This window comes from Enhydra lutris, unplaced genomic scaffold (assembly GCF_002288905.1).
Source record: "Enhydra lutris kenyoni isolate GAN:26980312 unplaced genomic scaffold, ASM228890v2 scaffoldscaffold35, whole genome shotgun sequence".
Taxonomy (NCBI): Eukaryota; Metazoa; Chordata; class Mammalia; order Carnivora; family Mustelidae; genus Enhydra; species Enhydra lutris.
In genome coordinates this window covers 11,652,190-11,671,523 of record NW_019154119.1, presented here as the reverse complement: position 1 = coordinate 11,671,523, position 19,334 = coordinate 11,652,190, and the positions used below count along the sequence as shown (strand labels likewise).

General features: G+C 39.3%; 1 protein-coding gene across 2 annotated transcripts in view; it reads right to left on the bottom strand.

The window, feature by feature from the left end:
• The window catches only part of LOC111154100 (neuroblastoma amplified sequence), a 333,307-nt gene that overhangs the window by 249,964 nt on the left and 64,009 nt on the right, over positions 1-19,334 (bottom strand). For both annotated transcript variants that reach the window (XM_022513484.1, XM_022513482.1), the window contains exons 12-16: positions 13,978-14,106; positions 5,234-5,297; positions 4,119-4,312; positions 2,405-2,662; positions 1,518-1,643 (exon numbers count right to left, since the gene is read on the bottom strand). In XM_022513484.1, coding sequence (XP_022369192.1) covers positions 1,518-1,643; positions 2,405-2,662; positions 4,119-4,312; positions 5,234-5,297; positions 13,978-14,106 — 771 coding nt within the window. The remainder of the gene's footprint in view (positions 1-1,517; positions 1,644-2,404; positions 2,663-4,118; positions 4,313-5,233; positions 5,298-13,977; positions 14,107-19,334) is intronic.

Sequence of the window (19,334 nt, the reverse complement as noted above, 5' to 3'; positions counted from 1 at the left end):
TGCTCTCTCTTCTCCGGTGTTTTACTTATTAACAGTTTGTCTTCTGATTTGGTTGAAGCATTAACTTCTTAAAACTTTCTCACATTATGTTATTTTTAATTACTCACATACATTAATTTTATGTACAATTTTATACATAAATGTATATACAATTATGTATAATTTTAAAATTATCACGAAATTTCCCCAACATTTCTTAGATCTTCCTAAATGCAAAGGCATTTTCCTTTTTTAACGTCACATGAGAAGTCATGCCCTCTTTAAAACATGCCATAAATCCAACTGTGTCCTCACAAAGGTGTCGAGGGTTCCAATACACAGGCTACGTAACAAATTTAACCCTGGCAGCGGGCAGCAGGAAGAGTCCAGCTGCAAGATTTAAACAAAGAAAGCGAATTTGGCAAGCCTGATATGGCAAGTATCTAATGCCTCTCAGCTTCAAGAGCTCTCCTCACGGCCAGTCATGGGATGGACAGCATTTCCATTTTGCAACTGACAGAACATCAAGCTTCATCAAGAGAGGGCGCTGGAGGGCCACTGCAGAGGAAAAGCTCTGGTTTCCAGCCCTAATGTGCTCAGGTTCTAAACTTGTCCCTATGGCTCAGCAGCCAGCAGTGCATGTAGGGGACCCCTGGAAGGGGCGGCTTCTGCCCTTATTCCCGCTGAACACAACGTCCAACTGAATTTCAGCTGTTACCCCCACAGGCAGATTCAGTGAATCTCCAATGCCCAGGGGGTTGGGAGTCTTCCTAGATGATGCCATCTGCAAACTAGAAGCTTTTTGTTTGTTTGTTTCAGTCCTGGCCATGGTTTCTTCTCTGAGGTTTTCCAACCCCCCAGCCTCAGCTTACCAGGGCACCCTAGCTACAGGCACCAGCTTGCCCATCCATCCCACCTCTTCCTACATGCCAACCTTGGCAACCAAGAACCAGCCCTGGCCCGAGGCATCCCGAAGATGCCAACCATTGGGCAGCCAACCATTCCTTCAAAGGTCAGTAAGGTCTGAATCCCATCTCAAGGGAGTGGGCCTCCCCTCCAAGTCTGCTTCCTCTCTAGGGATGCTCCTTCAGCCCGAAGGTACTCCCTAGGGTTCTCTTTACCCCTTTATAGTAAATCTCACTAGAAAATAAGGCTCCATATTAAAACTTTCCCTGTTCAAATTACTAGGTGGCTTCTGGCTCCTGAGGCGACCCCGAATGATGCAGGCGAAGAAAGGTAACTGAGGTGGAGGAAAAGAAAGGATTAGGCAAAGTAGTTAACTGGTACTTAACTACCAGTAAAACCAGGCAGTTAACTCATTTATCAATGACTATCTGTTCCCCCATCTTCATCACAAAGTCCAGCTGCAAGGCCAATACAACGAGATAAAAGATAACTTCTCCACACTGAATAAAACACGCTTCGGCTATAGAAATGTCAGCAATATAAAATACTCCAATATGAAGCCCTAGCATCCCCCCCCCCAAAAAAAGCCATACATTTGAATTATACCATGTTACCAAAATATTTAAACATACCAGGTAATTCTGAATCGAAGCGATGTTGACCGCGGACTTCCTCCACTGCCTCTGATAGACTAGATCCGTATCCAGGCCGTAGGTCTGGGCCAGACACAAGGCTTCCTCGTACTCTTCACTTTCAATCTTGGGACAAGGAAATGGGAACAGGAAGGTTACATTACTGACTGGTCTGCAGTGTCGCCATGATGAGGTCATGGATGAGGATAATCCCCTCCCCTCTGGAGCACGTGACCCACTGCTAACTATTCTCATGAGCATGGTGGCGGGGGTGGGGGGGCACCAAAAGCCAACCAACCTGCTGAGCGGCAGACAGAGCACGTATTTCTCTCCACACTCAACAGAAAGCTGAGACAGCTGAAGTGCCCACATGTATACAGTAAAACGACGGCAGAACCAGGAAAGGACAGCCAACAGCCTGACTCCTAGTCCAGGGCCCACCCAGGACAGAGCAGGAACAACAGAGATAACTGGAATGCTCAGTGTGGATTCAGTCTGCTTCCCAAGCAAACCCCTGATGGGAGAGCAAGCTTGCGTTTCTTCCCCCACCATCTGCAGTTGGAGCAGACAGTGGCACTTACCAAGGGTAAGGGTTAGGGTTATGGTTAGGGTTAGACACCCGGCTAAGCCACAAGTGGACAGTCTGAGTGGATTCATCCTTCAATCACTGTTTTCATTTCAATTCCTCAGGCACAAAAGCCAGCACTATTTTCAAAGCTCTACCCTACTGGTATTTCTAACACATCAATGTTAGGACAATCCCTCTTGGAATTTCTGTTTTAAAAAATTGGGTTTTTCTCAAAAAAAGAAAAACAATTGGGTTTTTCTCACTGAAATAAAATCTGGAGGCCTGTGAGAACTTTGATAGTGACAGCATGTTCCCTCACCTTTCTCTGATAGAGCTCCTCTGGGGTCGTGGAGCGTAAACTCACGAGGCGGTAGTTTTTGGTGATGGTTCGCGGGCGTTTCCGCGGAGGTGCGAATCGTTCCATTTCGGTCACCAGATACAGGCCCTGTTTGATGTAGCCAAAGTAGCGAGCCTTGGCAGAAACTTCCTGATCAGAATCAGAGTCCTCTTCCCCTTCATCTTCATCTCCAGCCCTGGTCTCCAAACGAGATCGTTTGGGGGCAAGTTTAATCTCACACTAAATTGAAAAAGGAGATGCGAAATCAGTAGTGAGGAACTCAAGACAAGCTCTAGAGTCCATGAGAAAAATATTTTTAATTCCATTCCAGTTCGATGAGCCACATGGTGAAGACAAAGAACAGACTTCAGAGGAACCCAACAACAAACAGTATACCCATCAACAGTTCCAGAAATATCCATTGCCTTATTGGCTCCAAATCTCCAAAACTAAACCCTATTTTCATAATGGTTCATTAATATAATCTCCCAAATATAGGTCTGGCAATTATTTTAGGAAAATAAAAAGAATGCTAATTCCTTCACTTTTGATATTTTTGTACCTGCTGTAGAGAAACAGGATTTTTTCATCTATTTAGAAAACGAACATGAAGGTATTTATTTGCTTTACTGAGAATGGCTCTCCTGCCCTCCTTCCCTTTTTAAAAAAAAATGTCTAACAGCTTCACAAACTTCTGAGTCTGAAAGCCTGACTGTTAAAGATAACTTTCATTCCCAGACTTAATAGAGCTGCCTTCAATTTTAAGCCATGGTTCTCTTTAAATAACATCTGTAGACTCAGTAACAAACTTTGAGGTAAAAAAATACTTGTGAATCTGCACTGATGTGAAAACTATTAAAGGTCCTTAACCTTGAAAGGCTTAGAATAAGAATCTTTAATGACCAAAACATAACTTTAAGTTATATAAAATAAGTTATATAAAATAGCCTCTATTTTCCAGTCTTTTGACATGAGACAAACAAGCTTTCTTGACTAAAAAGAACCAGAATTTTTAAGTTCCCAAACTTCATGGAAAGAGTTTGTTAAAGACCATATTTAAATAGAAATACCTTTTACATTTTAAGATATCTAATCTAAGAAAAAGGGAAAAAAAGAAAAAAAACTATCATGCCAATGAAGAAAAAATGCTTTACAAAGAACAAAATGACTCCATTTTCTTCAGTCTTCTACAATGCAAGGTTTTTATTTTTTTTTTATTTTTTAGATTTTATTTATTTATCTGTCAGAGAGAGAGAGGGAGAGAGAGCGAGCACAGGCAGACAGAATGGCAGGCAGAGGCAGAGGGAGAAGCAGGCTCCCTGATGAGCAAGGAGCCCGATGTGGGACTCGATCCCAGGACGCTGGGATCATGACCTGAGCCGAAGGCAGCTGCTCAACCAACTGAGCCACCCAGGCGTCCCAACAATGCAAGGTTTTTAATCGATTAAACAATACATCTTTATTATACTGCACTCAATCTCTGATTCCAATCGCAGATTTTTGTTTTTAATGACAAGATTAGATAACGGGATTGCTAAAATTTAAAAATCAAATGGTTAGCCATACTTCGATAAAGATAAATGGACAGCCATCACTTAAAAAAATTAAATTTACATTAAAATCAGGTGTTTAGATTTTTGGTGAAGTACATGCTTATTTTCCAATACACCAGCTTCTCTAAAAGGGAAAGCATTACCTCCAAACTTAAAAATCCTCCATCATGGGTAGCAGTGACTTGAGGTGATGGTTCAAACCACTCACAGGATTTTCCCAGTAAATTCTTCAAAGTTTTCACTGATGAAACAGTCAAAGCACCAGAGCAACGAGCCAGAGTCACTGCATTGCCTGCCCACCAATTTACATCTATCAGCGGGTAAAAGGACTCTTTATCTAATGGAGGGAAAAAAAAAAATCGATACAAGTCCGTCCATCAACGTGGCTTAAATACAACACATTTAGTCCAAAGATCAATTTAAAAACTGTGTTTGGGCCCTAAACATGTTAAGTAAGAAAAAATAAATTGTTAAGTCATCACTCAAATTTTTACAAAATGGTAATTTATTTAATAAACATCTAAGTGCCAACAATTTACCAAAGTCCAAAATTCTAAGGATGCAAGAGTAAGTGTTCTTAGGTCTTTCCACTTAAAAAATGAAGAATGTAGGGATAATATCAGCATTTTCAACAGAGTAAGCTGAAAGTTTGGTACAAAGTATACATATCATAAGGTATATCAAAGTATACATATCATAAGGTTGATACAAAGTATACATAAGGCTTAAAAAAGGCTTTAGAAAATGTTCATATATCCTTTTTCAGACAAGCAATATGAGAGAATTATACTCTTAATAAAAATTTAAGAAAGACATATAACAGTTTTCAAAGCTGATTTCCTCTTAAACTTGGGAAGGAGCTCAGAATCACTACCTCAGAAATACGCCATTGTGACATAAATATTTTAAGAAATTTGAGAAACCCAAAGTTCTTGATCTTGTCACTTCTCTTAATAATTTTATTGTTCCTTTGCCAAGATTCTCTATAATAAGACCAATTTCCAAAGAACCCTTGGAGTTAACTCATTTCTGGGTATTCCCACGTGTAAGCTCAAGGTACACACTAGAAACATCTGTTTGTTTTTCTCCTGTTAACCTGTCTTGTGTCAATCTAATTTTACAGGGCCTCAGCCAGAGAACCTTGGAGAGTAAAAAGAAAAAGATTTTTTTTGTCCCCTACATATATCGTCCAAAGAGTACTTTTACTATACAATTGTAGTCTCTTAAGGTTTTAATTATCATACTTCATACAACTCACCTTTGATTTTTTTCCTCTTCTCAACAGAGAGTCTCCAATCAGGATTAAGGTCATCATAACCTGGCTAAATATGAAAAATATGCATAAGACTTCTTGAGTCAACAATGTAAGAAAATCAAGAGAATAGCGAGAACTGTGGATTTTCTGAAGTAACAAAATATGGAAATGATGCTTTCCTTCGATCTCTTAATTATACCTAGCTGAAATCTATTCCTCTCGATAATCTTGTTCTTACACTTCAAATGAGCATATGCAACTACTGTGACTCAATTTAATAAAGAAAATAGCATGCACAAGAACAGGAAGATAGCAAGTATGCAATTAATACAAATGAGAGCAAAATACATGAACAGTTTGCTCTCTCTCTCTCTCTCTCTCTCTCTCACACACACACACACACACACACACACACACACACACAAACACACACACTTACATTTTGGGAGGAGAACAACTCTGCTGTTGTAAATAATGCCGGCCTGGATGCGAGTCCTACTCCCACAACTTGTAAGCTGAGCAACCTCTCCAGGCCTCGGGCTCCCCAGCTCTGAGACAGGACTCTGCAACCCCCCGTTACCTGCTGTTCTGACTTCCCAGGACTAGAAATTTACTTAAAAAAATATAGCCATGCAATCCTCAAACCTGATCTATTCATATTCTAATTTCATGGAACATAATATCGCGCCCACCTTCTAGAATCTCAAATATCATAAAACAATTGAGACTAAGACACTGCCGGACATCCTCTTGGCTCATTCATTATTTCATTTTCAGAATTTTAACAGTATGGGAAAAGGCCAGCAAAAAAATCATTTGTCTATTTACCTAAAATTGTAAGCCTAAGAAAAAAAATGCTTTAATTCATCAAAATATGCTTTTTCATCTAATGTAACAGAGCAAGCATATATGTCTTATTAACAATTTCTCAGTGGCTAACCCTTTAGAGTATGAAAATTAATACTTCCTTCCATGGCCTAAGAGCTATGATAAATCACTCAGAGCAGCCCGAGAACAGAAGACATAATTCTTTAAACTTTACCCAAAAAGTTACCATAAAAGCCAAGAAATAGATTGTCCTGGTTTACTTTATCATAAAAAAGATAATTAGCTTTCCAAGACTTAGAATACCGGAAGGTATATATTAGTGAAAATAACCAACTGAACTTATTTGATCGTTCATAGTGTACTTCAGCCATTTTCAGTCCCCCTGAAACCAATATGGCTCCATGCAGATGGCTTCAATAATGGGTGTGTCTTGTGCTTTCAATTTCTAACCAGAAGGTGAGATTTGTTCTTCTGCATGCACAGCTTTGTCAGCCGTCCTCATATTCCCAGACCCATCATGGTGCTCACCTGTCAGAATAGCTAAATGCCGGATTAGGGAATGGATTAATCTCTTAAATCCCTACACTCCAATTAGAATGCCTAAGGTATAGGAAAATGAGTTGACATAGTACTAGTATTCCTACACCCTCTAAGAAGTGTGGTTTCTTTTGCTCCTTAGTCAAAGCAGACGGTGCCCTTACACTGTGAGAGAGGGAAAAGAAACCAGTTATCGTAGGCCCCACAACTCAAGCAGGCAGAGAGCTAAAAAACAGATAAAATTTACTACAACCCAAGTTCAAATTTGATAACTACCCAAAAAGAGGTACAGATAAAAGCACCAACGGTATCAAAGGATGAAGAGACCATTTTGAATACAGGCTTGAGAAAGAGGGAGGGGGTTAAAGAGGTACAAAGAAAGTGCTACACTTGGTGCTCTGCGACTGGATAAAATCTGGACACGGAACATGGGTGGAGGAAGACATTCCAGTCAGAGAAAATAACATGAACAAAAGTACAAAAAAGGTTAAAAACGACTAAATTTTTTCAGGAAAAAGAAAGTAGGTCAGAAGGCGCCTGGGTGAATCGGTCAGTTGAGCACTTGGCTATTGGTATATTCACCATGTTGTCACTTCCTTTCAGTTTCCAAGCACTTCCATCTACCCACAATAAAACCACGAACCCAGCAGACAGTTATTTCCCACTCCATCTCCCCTCAGCCACTCCCAATCTGCTTTCTGCCTCAGATGGATTTACCTGTTCTGGATGTTTCATATAAATGAATTCATAGACCATGTAACCTCTTGTGTCTGGCTTAAAGTAGCATAACATTCTCAAGGTACATCCACATTATATCATGTATCAGTACTTCATTCATTTTTATGGCTGAATACTATTAATATTCTGTCATAGGTGTTAACCACAATTGATTTCTCCAGCCTTCCATTAATGGGCATTTGGGTTTTTTCCACTTGTGGCTATTGTGAACAGTGCTGCTCAAATACGTACGTCAATGTATTTATTTGAGCACCTGTTTTAAATTCTTCTGGATATACACCTAACTATCTACATGCTATCACCTTTGCAGTACACCTAGAATTCACTCTAGATATGTGAACTAAATGTTTAACCTCACAGTATGTGTGAGTCTGATGAAATTATCTGCACAGTATATTTAAGAAGGAAGCTCAAACAAAATTCCAAACTTCACTCTGCTTCAGGCTATGAAAGCCTGAATGAAAGAAAATTTAAGAAAGCAAAGAAAACAAAGAAAAATACTAATTTGAAGGGATATATAAACCTTAGGTTCACTGAAACAATATTTATAAGAGCCAAGATAGGGAAGCCACCCAGTGTCCATTGATAAAGGACATAAAAAAGAGGCGGTATATACATACAACAGAGTATTACTCAGCCATTCGAAAGAGTGAGATGTTGCCATTTGTGTGGCTGCATGCATGGACCTTGAGGATATTATGCTATGTGGAGTCAGTCAGACAGAGAAAGACAAATACTATACGGTTTCATTTATATATATGGGACCTAAAACACAAAACAAAGGAAGAAAATATAAACTGCCTCATAAATAGAGACCAAATCGGTAGCTGTGGGAGTGGGGGGAGATGGGCAAAAATAGGTAAAGAGGATTAAGAGGTACCTCACCACCCCCCAAAAAAGCTGATGTTCCCACTGCTTCCCCCATACTATTTAAACTGCACCAGACTTAGCAACCTTTGTCCCTAAAAACTCTGTCAGTATGGGGACCCGTGATCTGGCTGTGCTTTAGGACATCTGATAAACACTCTGTAGGCTGGTGCTTTGAAAGCAGAGTCACCAAGAACCCAGGACTTCCATGAAAGCACGCCAGGGGTACTCACCCCTGGGACCATGTTGACATATGTGGAGAAGTAACCTTCATGTCACTCTGCTTAGTAGGACGTGGCACCTCGTGTCTGAAAACAGCCCGAGGTGCCCCCACTTCCGGTACAGCAGCAGCCTAGAGGAGAATGTCCTAGGAATACACTTACAGATTTTATACAGAAAGGCTCTCATGGCTACAGCAACATTTTCTTCAGATTTAGGAATTGTATTTGCTGGTTCTTTTTAATGGCTGGAAGCTAAACATAACGAAGGCCCTGCCTCCAAGGAGCATAAAAGCAACCTGTCAAATGTTTTTGTGGTTTTTTTTCATTCCACAAACACTTATTCGTACTTAATATGCCAAGCTCTATGTCAGACCCCATGGAAGAAATGTATATTCTGCGTCTATCCTCCAGAAGCTCACAGTTGAATGAAGCTGTGAAAACAGCTGTGGCTTAAATCAAGATTAATCACATTAACTGTCATCTTCCCACTTATTCTTCATTGATTGATCCATTTAACAAAGTTGCTCAATACCAACTAGTGTGAAAAAGAGCAAATAAAATTGTAGGAGAAATGAAACTTATCTGTTCTGTTTCATCTAAGAAATACAAATAGAAAAATAATAAAACTTCAGATAAAAATTAAGGCCAAAAATGAGATGGAAATATATAAACATAACATATGGGAAATGTTTGAAATGAAAATCACTTTGGCAATTTTACTATATTCCAGACATGAACAAAACTTAATACTCACAGATTTCTAGCCAGATGGATTTTCATATTGACAATGAAAGCTGAAGTATTTAATCAACTCAAAACTGGAGAGAAGTAAATCACAATAGGCACTTCCACAACTATCTTTAATCATTAGATTTTAAAAAGAAAATACTCAATCACACAAGGCATATTATGAAAAACTAATAACGTGACAAATTACAAGAAGCCAGCCCCAGATGAGCTGCATTCACAATTTGGTAGAAGAGGCTAAGGTTGTAGAGGCAATATAACTCTAGTTTCTTCTCTGGCGATGTTTTAGCCAAAACGATAAGCTGACTACACACTCTATATTACCATGTAATCGATATCAAACTCAACGGCTCAGCTCTTCATTTCCTAGAAAAGCCACATGGAGAGGCAGAGCCCTGTCCTACCTAGCTGACCCAAGGTCCCTTGACTATTGCAGGACTGAGAAAGAAGCACTGTTGGAAGTTTCTCAGCCAGTGATGAGTACACAAAATGACCCCAATATATTTGGTAAATGACTTATTTATAGTTTCACGTTTCCGCGGTCTCAGCACAAATGAACGCCCCAACTCCGGTGGTGTCATTCACGATAACTGCAAGGACTCTCTCTCTTGTTTTCCATTAATATCATCGCTAGTGTCTAACTGGCCCAGATGAAAGTCAGCCCCTCTCAACATAAGGGCTGCAGAAGATCTTCTGAAGGAAAGTCTTAACCTATGAGGTCAGAGAACCCCAGTCCAACCGGAATCTTGATTCTAATGTGCAGTGATACAAGTTTACTTCCTTTAGCACCAGTTCCATCCATTAAAATACGAAAACGCTTGTCACTTAACTAGGACTGTAGTGAAGCAATTGAAATAGGTGACAGTTGCTCAGGGTGGACAGCCAAGCCTTACTATACAAACACTACTTACTCACAAAGGTCCTTCCCCCCCACCCCCGACTCTACCAACTGGATAGCGTGTCCTTCCTCTGAGCTTATCTTTTCATAATATTAACATATTCCTTTATTGATTTGTTTATAATTTCCCTTGCAAGACTGTGAACACCTTAAGGGCAAGCACTGGGACTTAATGCATTTTCTACTCTGAAACTTGGTAAGGAGTAACTAGTTGAACTCTATTATTTTATGATGATTAATATGAATATAGTTAAGAGCTCGCTCTTTATAGAACTGCTACACATAAGCTTTATAGCACTTACCATAGTACACTAGATTTCAATGACTCCCTTCATATAGCAATATCCAAATCCAAAACAGCCGATCCAAGGGGATGAACTCCCAGGATACAGTTGAAAGACTCAAGCAAAGTAGAACACAGGGTTACCACCCTCACATAATCTCCCAGTACATCCTAAGTACTGTATATATATCTCTTGTGAACTTAAGGGTTTACCAGTAAGAAACTATGTCAATTATTTACTCTAGCTCTTGGTGGTACACCCCAACTAGGGCTCAAGAGTTCAACACATCGGAGAAGACTGAAGAAATCTGTGTTACATTCACTGAGAAAAATGATTTATCTCTATTCTTTTAAAGATCAAATAAATAAAGCCTAATAAAAAACCTAATAAATATGTTTTTTCCACCTTTTTAAAAATGTATTTACTTCCCCACAGGGTCATGGAAAGAGCACGTACATCAGAGTCAGAGAGAGATGAAACCAAATCTCAACTCTACTGCTTACTTGCTAAGTAACCCTGGGACAAAGTAAGTGCTCAATAAGTAATAATTGTGGTTATTATTACAGCAAATTTTACAACAGCTGTAAGAATACTGTCTATATAAACTGCAATCTTATTGAGCTACATAAGCCTGAAATGAGTGTATCAAAAGAAACCAGAGTGTTCTTTCTGTGAAAATGATGAAGCCTCATAGGAGTTTATCATGGAATAAAGGTTCAGAAAGAATAGTAGAAAGGATCAGACAATAGCAGGGAGCAGGGAGAGGAAAGTTCAGGGAGCAAGTGTGAAGGAGCATAATGACCAGATGAGAAAAGACGACAGGTAAAAAATCAGTCTGCATTTTGACCACAATCTTAGAATTTTAAAGAAAAGATTAGATGAAATTAAGTTTTTCTGTGTTTTCAATTTTGGACAAAATTTCTTTTCAGACTAAAATGAGCAGGGATCTTGGAGCATAAAATCTATTCTATTCAGCGACAGTCTTTCCATGTGCTGAGCTACAGCAAGAAAACAGAGGGGTTGGCAGCCACCAGCCCAGGATGGGATGAAATGTGGAATGAGGTCGTGTGCTTAGCCCCAGTAGAAACAGCAGTAAAGGTAGGATTAGGTTCAGGAATTCTCACTAAGCCACTGTTCCCTCAGCAAAGGAATCTACCACCTGCAAATGTCCATGGTAATGGCAACCAGGTCCCTGGTTTTCAGTTTTGTGAGCCCTTAAACCTGTTTTTTTCTCTAGTTTTCTTAGGCATTCAAGGGAATTTATAGCAACCCAATCTGAAAAGACAGATCTATCACCCTAAACATTGGTCAGGTTGTAATTACAGATATAACTAGCTTGAGAACCAAGTTGCATCAAGAGATGGTCTCTGCAGAATATTTGGGGGTGCTAAACCAGAGCTAGAAGGGGCAAGATGGAAGCTCACTGCAGGACAACAGAAAGACCTCTCCACAGCAATTCCTGACACATCGCCCTTCTAACCTCTCAAGGCAGAATTCAAAAGAGTCTCCCTGGGACACGGAAGACCAACTTCCGGCACGAACTCATCTCTTCCCACCATAAACCTCTTTCTCCCTTCTTTCCTCTCTTTCTTTTTCACTCTCGCACTCTCTCTCTCATTTAATTGTTTATCTTAGCGTGGTGGGAGGGGAGCCGAGGGAGAGGGAGAAAGAGTCACAGGCAGACTCCACACTGGCAGAGCCAGATTTGGGGTTCGATCTCATGACCCTGAGATCATGACCTGAGTCAAAATCAAGACTTGGAAGCTTAACTGACTGTGCTGTCCAGGTGTCCCTCTCGCCACATTTTCTGGTGGCATTTTCCAAACTACAGAGATATTTACATTTAGTTATTCAAGATTTTTAAACAATTTTTAACTCTTCTGATAGAATCATTATAAAAATCTAATGAATAACATTAATGAACTAAAGAGTAATTAATTATACTGATATTGATTGGCAACTAATGTCAAAATGATGTCTAACGAGTTAAAAATTTGAATATAAGCCAATAAGGACTATAATAAATACACTTTGTCCTTTCAGGTAAAGAAGGATATCCAGAATTTCAGAAAACGAAAGAGCATACTAATGAATTTTGCCTAAACGGACTTTGCACTATACACATAGGCCATTCTGGAATACTAACAAAATGAAATACTAAGTGTGCCTTGAACTTAACCAGTATTTCTATTAAGTGAATGAAATAATTCAAGAAAATTAGTAAATGTTTCAAAAAAAATCGCCCAAATGTAAAATTTCACACATATAATAGAACAGGGTATTCCCAAATGACAAATTCGTCACCATACATCAATAACCATGACAAACACACGGTACTTTTTGGATCAATAATCCAGTGTGTGTAGCTGTATTTGTTACACAAATGGTTTTAGAGTTGATCCACTCTACTTCTAGGAGGAAGATATAAATCAACCTATTTATTCTGCAGAGAGAGAGAATGTTCCTTGTATTGAGCTGCTGAGGTTGAAGACTGAGGAGCGCCTCTTCTGTTTAGGACAAATCTAGATCCAGTGAGAGAGTGCTGTAGACATGTGGAGACCAAATTAAATTCAAGGTGAGTGGGAACTAGAGGGAAAAAAATCTCCCCAAACTTGTGTATAAAAACAAAAAAACTGAAGAAGAGTGAAAACAAACAGAAGTCTATGAAAAGTATAAGAAAATGTAGAGACAAGTTTCTCTTTCCCTCTGCTATTCTGGGAATAACAAAACACTCTTTGCTTTTGAAAATTCTTTTAATAGCTCAGTTTAACGGATGAAATGACATTAAAAAGAACTCTGAAAAAAGACATCAATCCATTCAGACCATTTGGGGCATAGGCTCCAATCTTGGAATCATGAAAACAGCCACCGAAGCTGGTGACAAGATATTCTTACAGAAAAGGGGTATGGGGAAGTATAACCCTTAAGTGCTGAAATGCTAAACAGTCATCAGATGGGTAAAAGATCTAGAACATAAGTTGCATTTAACTGGGAAAGATTTTTCTTTAAAGCTTCACTCTAACACAATACATAGCATTTATGGGCAGTCCTTATTCGCCCATCAGGATTTTAGATTATAACAGATATTGAATCTGTTGCGAAATAACTGAACGTGTTCATTCTTAAAATCTGTCATTTCAAGACACTAAAAAATTAACAGACTATGTCTTCACTATCTACCTTTTGAGTGAAGAGCCAAGCCTTAAGCCTTACGTAAGCCCAATGTTACAGGAGCATTGCAACATGTGGGAAGAATTGGAACCCTTTTAGAATACTGACCCTCTGAAGCCTTCATATTAGTTGACTCTTGCTAAAAAATTAGTATCTCCATTCTGTATTTTTATGAGAGAAAGAGAAAAAAAAATGAGAGGTTGGTGGACAGATTAGACTCCATTTATAAAGTGTATTTCACTACAAATTAAAGTCAGTGCTTTACGCATAGCCGCTACTCTATTCTTAATTTATCCTACTATATTGGTAATATTCTATATAACTAAAGCTTTGGCATGATGAGAATAAATAATAGCTATGTGCTACAGTAAAATGTCAACCAAATGAAATTACCACTGTCAGTACTCACCCTTAAGTGAGAATCATTCTTAGAATAATAATAATCAGGAGACATACCTGCTCATTTTGATTCCATTCCCCTTGCTGCTTCAGAGACGGGATGGCCCAGATGCTTAGTTTCCCTGAGAAGTGAATAGCAGCAAGGAGGGTCCCATCTGGAGAAAGGCTCATCTTAAAGATCCCATCCTATACAGTAATTATAGGACATTAATGTCAGATCAAGGAACTTGTAGCTGAACAGAAGTAACCTCCAGAATTTAATAACACTCTCCAGGGGGTGCCATGTCATAAATGATCTCTCATAATTAAGGGTTCGAACAACTTCATAACACTATAATGTGCTCCAGCATAAAGAAACTCCTTCAGGAGTTTTTCTGTAATCTCTTTTACAATATTATAATTTACATATAGCTGAAAGCCCAAATATGTGCGCATTATACAAATACTCTCTTATATCACACATCAATTACCATGAGTTCTCATTAACTTTTTATGGGTTGATATTGGCCAGATTGTGAATTTCCTGAATTGGGGGTCCACATTTTCACAAGATTTTGTATGTACACAATGTCTGGAATATTCTATCGCAGAGAGGCACAAATTCATGCTGTGTAGACAAAAGGAAAGGGAAAGGAGGAAGAGAGAGTTGGCAGAAAAGCGGGTCCAATGGTGATGGGAACAGAAGGAAAGGGGAGAAATGCGTTCCTGAATTTGAGGAACACTGAGTGTTTATTTTCCAGATTTCCTGGTAAATCTGAGGAATGTAACTGTTGCTTCAGAAAAGAAAAACTTTGTAGCACACATATTTCACAAGGCTAACCTCAGTGTGCACAGTCCTACTCGCGTCCCAACAATCTCTAGTTCTTTCCCCATCAGAATACTAGGTTGCTCAGTCACAAGAGAAACCACACAAGCAGAAAGGTCTCCTGCCTATTGCCTAGGCAGAATGAGAAGAATCGAAAACTGTTTGGACATCTAGTGCCCTTCAAGCATTTATAAAAACCAGGGTTTAAGGTAGTTGACCCACAAATAATAAAACAGACCCAAACAACAGCGTACAACCCTATTTGTCCTTAACATTTAGAAAATCTGGCAACATAAGGCCCACCACCATCAAATGGCAATGAATCAGGTGGGACTGGGTAGCATATGTACACTTAAAAGGGTCATAAGCTTTCTAGTTGGCCAAAGCCCCCACCGTTCTTGGTTATGGCCCCAAGATTAAGGCCAAGTATCAGCTATCGAAGCAAAAACTAAATGTGACTATACTAAAAAAAAGAGAAAGTATGCCTGGCTCAATTCACTACATATCCACCTGGTCTCTACAGACACAAGAGTTTAAGTCCTCAGGTCTACAATGGCTAAGATATATTAGCCATCAAAAACAAAAGAATGACTTCAGAAAGTGAGAAACTGCGGGATGAGTAGATAGATGAAAAGATTAGCATCCTCTAATCTCCTCACTGAGGACTAAGATCACTTTAACTGGGTATAACGCGTCTAGTCCAGAATGCCTGAATTAAATAGAACAGAGACTAAAATACAAAGGCCTGAGAAAGAGAAGGAATAAAAGCACAAGCACTAACAGCACCATGTTAAATAGACCCCATCCCCACCTCCGTGATGGAACGGAAGTCAGGAGCGGAAGGTGAAGGGCCGGGCATCTTCCATTCACAACTCTGGTCCACGAGCCCCGAGATTTGGTGTGAGGTGGGCCTCACAAGCATTGATTCTCATTAGCTAGAAGAACTCTCCCTCCGTCACTGAGAGTTTATAGAGAAAGAAACTGAAGACCTCAAGGTTTAAGACTTGCTGAAGATCATTCAAGTATAGACTGCAGACCCTGAGCTGGAAGCATCTTCAATCCCAATCAGGGTCACTTCCACTGCGCCATGATCACTGCCCTCCCCTGGGCCGTAGACCTTCCAGGAGCCACAGGCATGCTCCTCGGGAGAAGTCATGGTCAAGTACACTTTACTGTTTTCCTCACCTACATAATCAGTCACGAGTGATCTGTATGATCACTCCCAGGTGTTATAAATGCTTCATTAACCAACTCCCCTAAAAGGGCTCTGAAAGTAAAGAGGAAGTTTATGAATCTCTTTAACAACAACAACAAATACTGAATAATGTGAAGAATTTAACAACAGCATTGTGAGCTAGAAAACACCGAATGAAGCTGCTAAATCATCCTTTGTTTTACTCATTCTCCCCCGCCCCCCTTCCTTCCTTCTTTTCTTTCTTAGACATTAAATAGTAAATATATTAACTAAAATATTACCACTAGCTTTTAACCTGGTGAGTTCTTAAATCCCCTTAGTTTTATTTGAAACTATGATAGCCACACTGCAAACTTAGTGTTGCTTTTTCTAAGCATTTTGTTGTAGAAATGTGCACTTACACAGACACAGAAGTAGAAATTATGGTATGATGATTACCCATGGGCCCAACAACCAGCTTATAAACAAATATCAACATTCCATACTTGTTTCACGAATCCTTCTCAAATCACTACAATAATCGTGGGAATTTTTTTCCCCTAAAGTGTTTTCTTTTCTTTTTTTTTCTTTTTAAAGATTTTATTTATTTATTTGACACAGAGAGATCACAAGTAGGTAGAGAGGCAGGCAGAGAGAGAGATGGGGGGTGGGGAATCAGGCTCCCCGCTGAGCAGAGAGGACTCGATCCCAGGACCCTGAGATCATGACCTGAGCTGAAGGCAGAAGATTAACCCACTGAGCCACCCAGGCGCCCCCCTAAAGTGTTTTCAAGCAGATCCTAGACATGAGATGTGTATACATTAAGCACACACCTCTTTAAAGCCCCAAATCATCTAAGTTTCATACACATGCTCAGTGAGAAGAGACGGTTCTCAGTGGCAGCTGAACTACAGTCAGTCAGCAATAGACAAGTCACCTATGTTATTTGAGACACACAGTGTTTTCCTTGTGAAATAAAAACTCCTCTTTTATTTGTAGAAACATTTCTGAGTGTCTATAGCACAGAGTATTTCTGGCTCAGGGAATAATTTATTATCCTGACAGTAACTGTTATACAAGATCCAAAGCCACAGTTAGAAAATCCGGGCTAAATTCTGTGAACAGAGTCTGCAGATTTAGAAGTCTGAATGCTCCCTGGTTGGCCAGGGAGAGAATTTCAGAGTGTGTGCTCTGGCAGTAAGAGGAAATGGCTTTTCAATCAACTGCACATCACAATAAAAATAAACCTTAAACCTTCAAACTGTTATTCCTCATATTATATTAAGATTTCTCAGCATAAGTGAATAATAATCTTGGTCTCATCTTCTCTATCTGAATTAGGTAGCTCCAAAAGCAATAAAATTGAGCTGTAATTTTCACTTCACTTAAAATGTGTCTGAATTTTTTTTATATTCCTCAAATATGAATGTCATGTTTATTTTAATCATTACAACAGATGGAATGTTGGTCAAGAAAATATAACTTGGCAGTGAAAAGCAGAAAGCTTTTTCTCTGGGAGCAGGAACAAGACAAGAAAGCTCACTCTTTCTCCACATCCTCTCCAACATTTGTTGTTTCCTTTCTTGAACCCTCTTACACTGTTGGTGGGAATGCAAGTTGGTGCAGCCACTTTGGAAAACAGTGTGGAGATGCCTCAAAAAATTAAAAATAGAGCTACCCTATGACCCTGCAATTGCACAACTGGGTATTTACCCCAAAGATACAGATGTAGTGAAAAGAAGGGCCATCTGTACCCCAATGTTCACAGCAGCAATGGCCACAATCGCCAAACTGTGGAAAGAGCCAAGATGCCCTTCAACAGATGAATGGATAAAGAAGATGTGGTCCATATATATAATGGAATATTACTCAGCCATCAAAAAGGATGAATACCCAACTTTTGTATCAACATGGATGGGAGATTATGCTGAGTGAAATAAGTCAAGCAGAGAGAGTCAATTATCATATGGTTTCACTTCCTTGTGGAGAATAAGGAATAACATAGAGGACATTAGGAGAAGGAAAGGAAAAGTGAACTGGGGGAAATTGAAGGGAGCGATGAACCATGAGAGACTGTGGACTCTGAGAAACAAGCTGAAGGTTTTAGAGGGGAGGGAGGTGGAGGGATGGAGGAGCCTAGTGGTGGGTATTAGGGAAGGCACATACTGCATGGAGCACTCGGTGTGATGCATAAACAATGAATCTTGGAACACTGAAAAAATAAAATGAAATTATTAAAAAAAAAAAAAGCCCACTCTTGCTAGTTTTATTCAACATAGGACTGGAAATCCTAACCAGAGCAATTAGGCAAGAAAATAAATAAAAAGCACACAAACTGGAAAGGAAGAAGTAAAAATATCTCTTTACAAATGACATGGTATTATATATAGAAAACCCTAAAGACTCCACCAGAAAGCTGTCAGAATAAACAAATTCAGTAAAGCTGCAGGACACAAAAATCAACATACAAAAACCACTTGCATTCCTATACACTAACAGTGAACTATTAGAAAGCGAAATTAAGAAAACAATCCCAGTTACACTAGCATCAAAAAGAATAAAACACTTAGGAATAAATGTAACCAAGGAGGTGAGAGCACTGTATAAGAAAAGCCATAAAACACTGATCAAAGAAACTGAATACAAATAAATGGAAAGATATTCCATGTTCATGGATTGAAAAAATACTGTTAAAATGTCCATAGTGTCCCAAGTGATCTATAGGTTCAATGCTATCCTTACCAAAATTCAAATGTCATTTTCCACAGAAACATAAAAAATAATCCTAAAATTTGTGTGGTATCATAAAAGATCCTAAGTCCCCAAGCAGCCAAAGCAATCTTGAGAAAGAAGAAAAGCTGGGATGCCAGGGTGGCTCAGCTGGTTAAGTAGCTACCTTCGGCTCAGGTCCTGATCCCTGGGATGGAATCCTGCATCAGGCTCGCTTCCCTCCTCTGCCTGCCTCTCCCCCTGCTTGTGCTCTCTGTCTTTGACAAATAAATAAATAAAATCTTAAAAAAAAAAAGAAAAGAAAAGAACAAAGCTGTAGGCATCACACCTTCTGATTTCAAACTACTGTTACAAATCTATGTTAATCAAAATAATACCGTATTGGCATAAAAACAGGCACAAAGATCAATGGAACAGAACAGAGAGCCCAGAATAAGCCCATGCATAGACAGTCAACTAATTTATAATGAAGGAGCCAACAATATAATACACAGTGGGGAAAGGATACTCTTTCAATAAATGGTATTGGAAAAACTGGAGAGCCACTGGACCACTAATGTACATCATACAGTAAAATCTCCTCTAACTGGATGAGTCTTGAGCATAAGACCTGAAACCCTAAAACTCCTATAAGAAAACAGGGGATAAGTTCCTTGACTGGTCTTAGCAATGACTTCTTTGGATTCGACACCAAGAGCAAAGCCA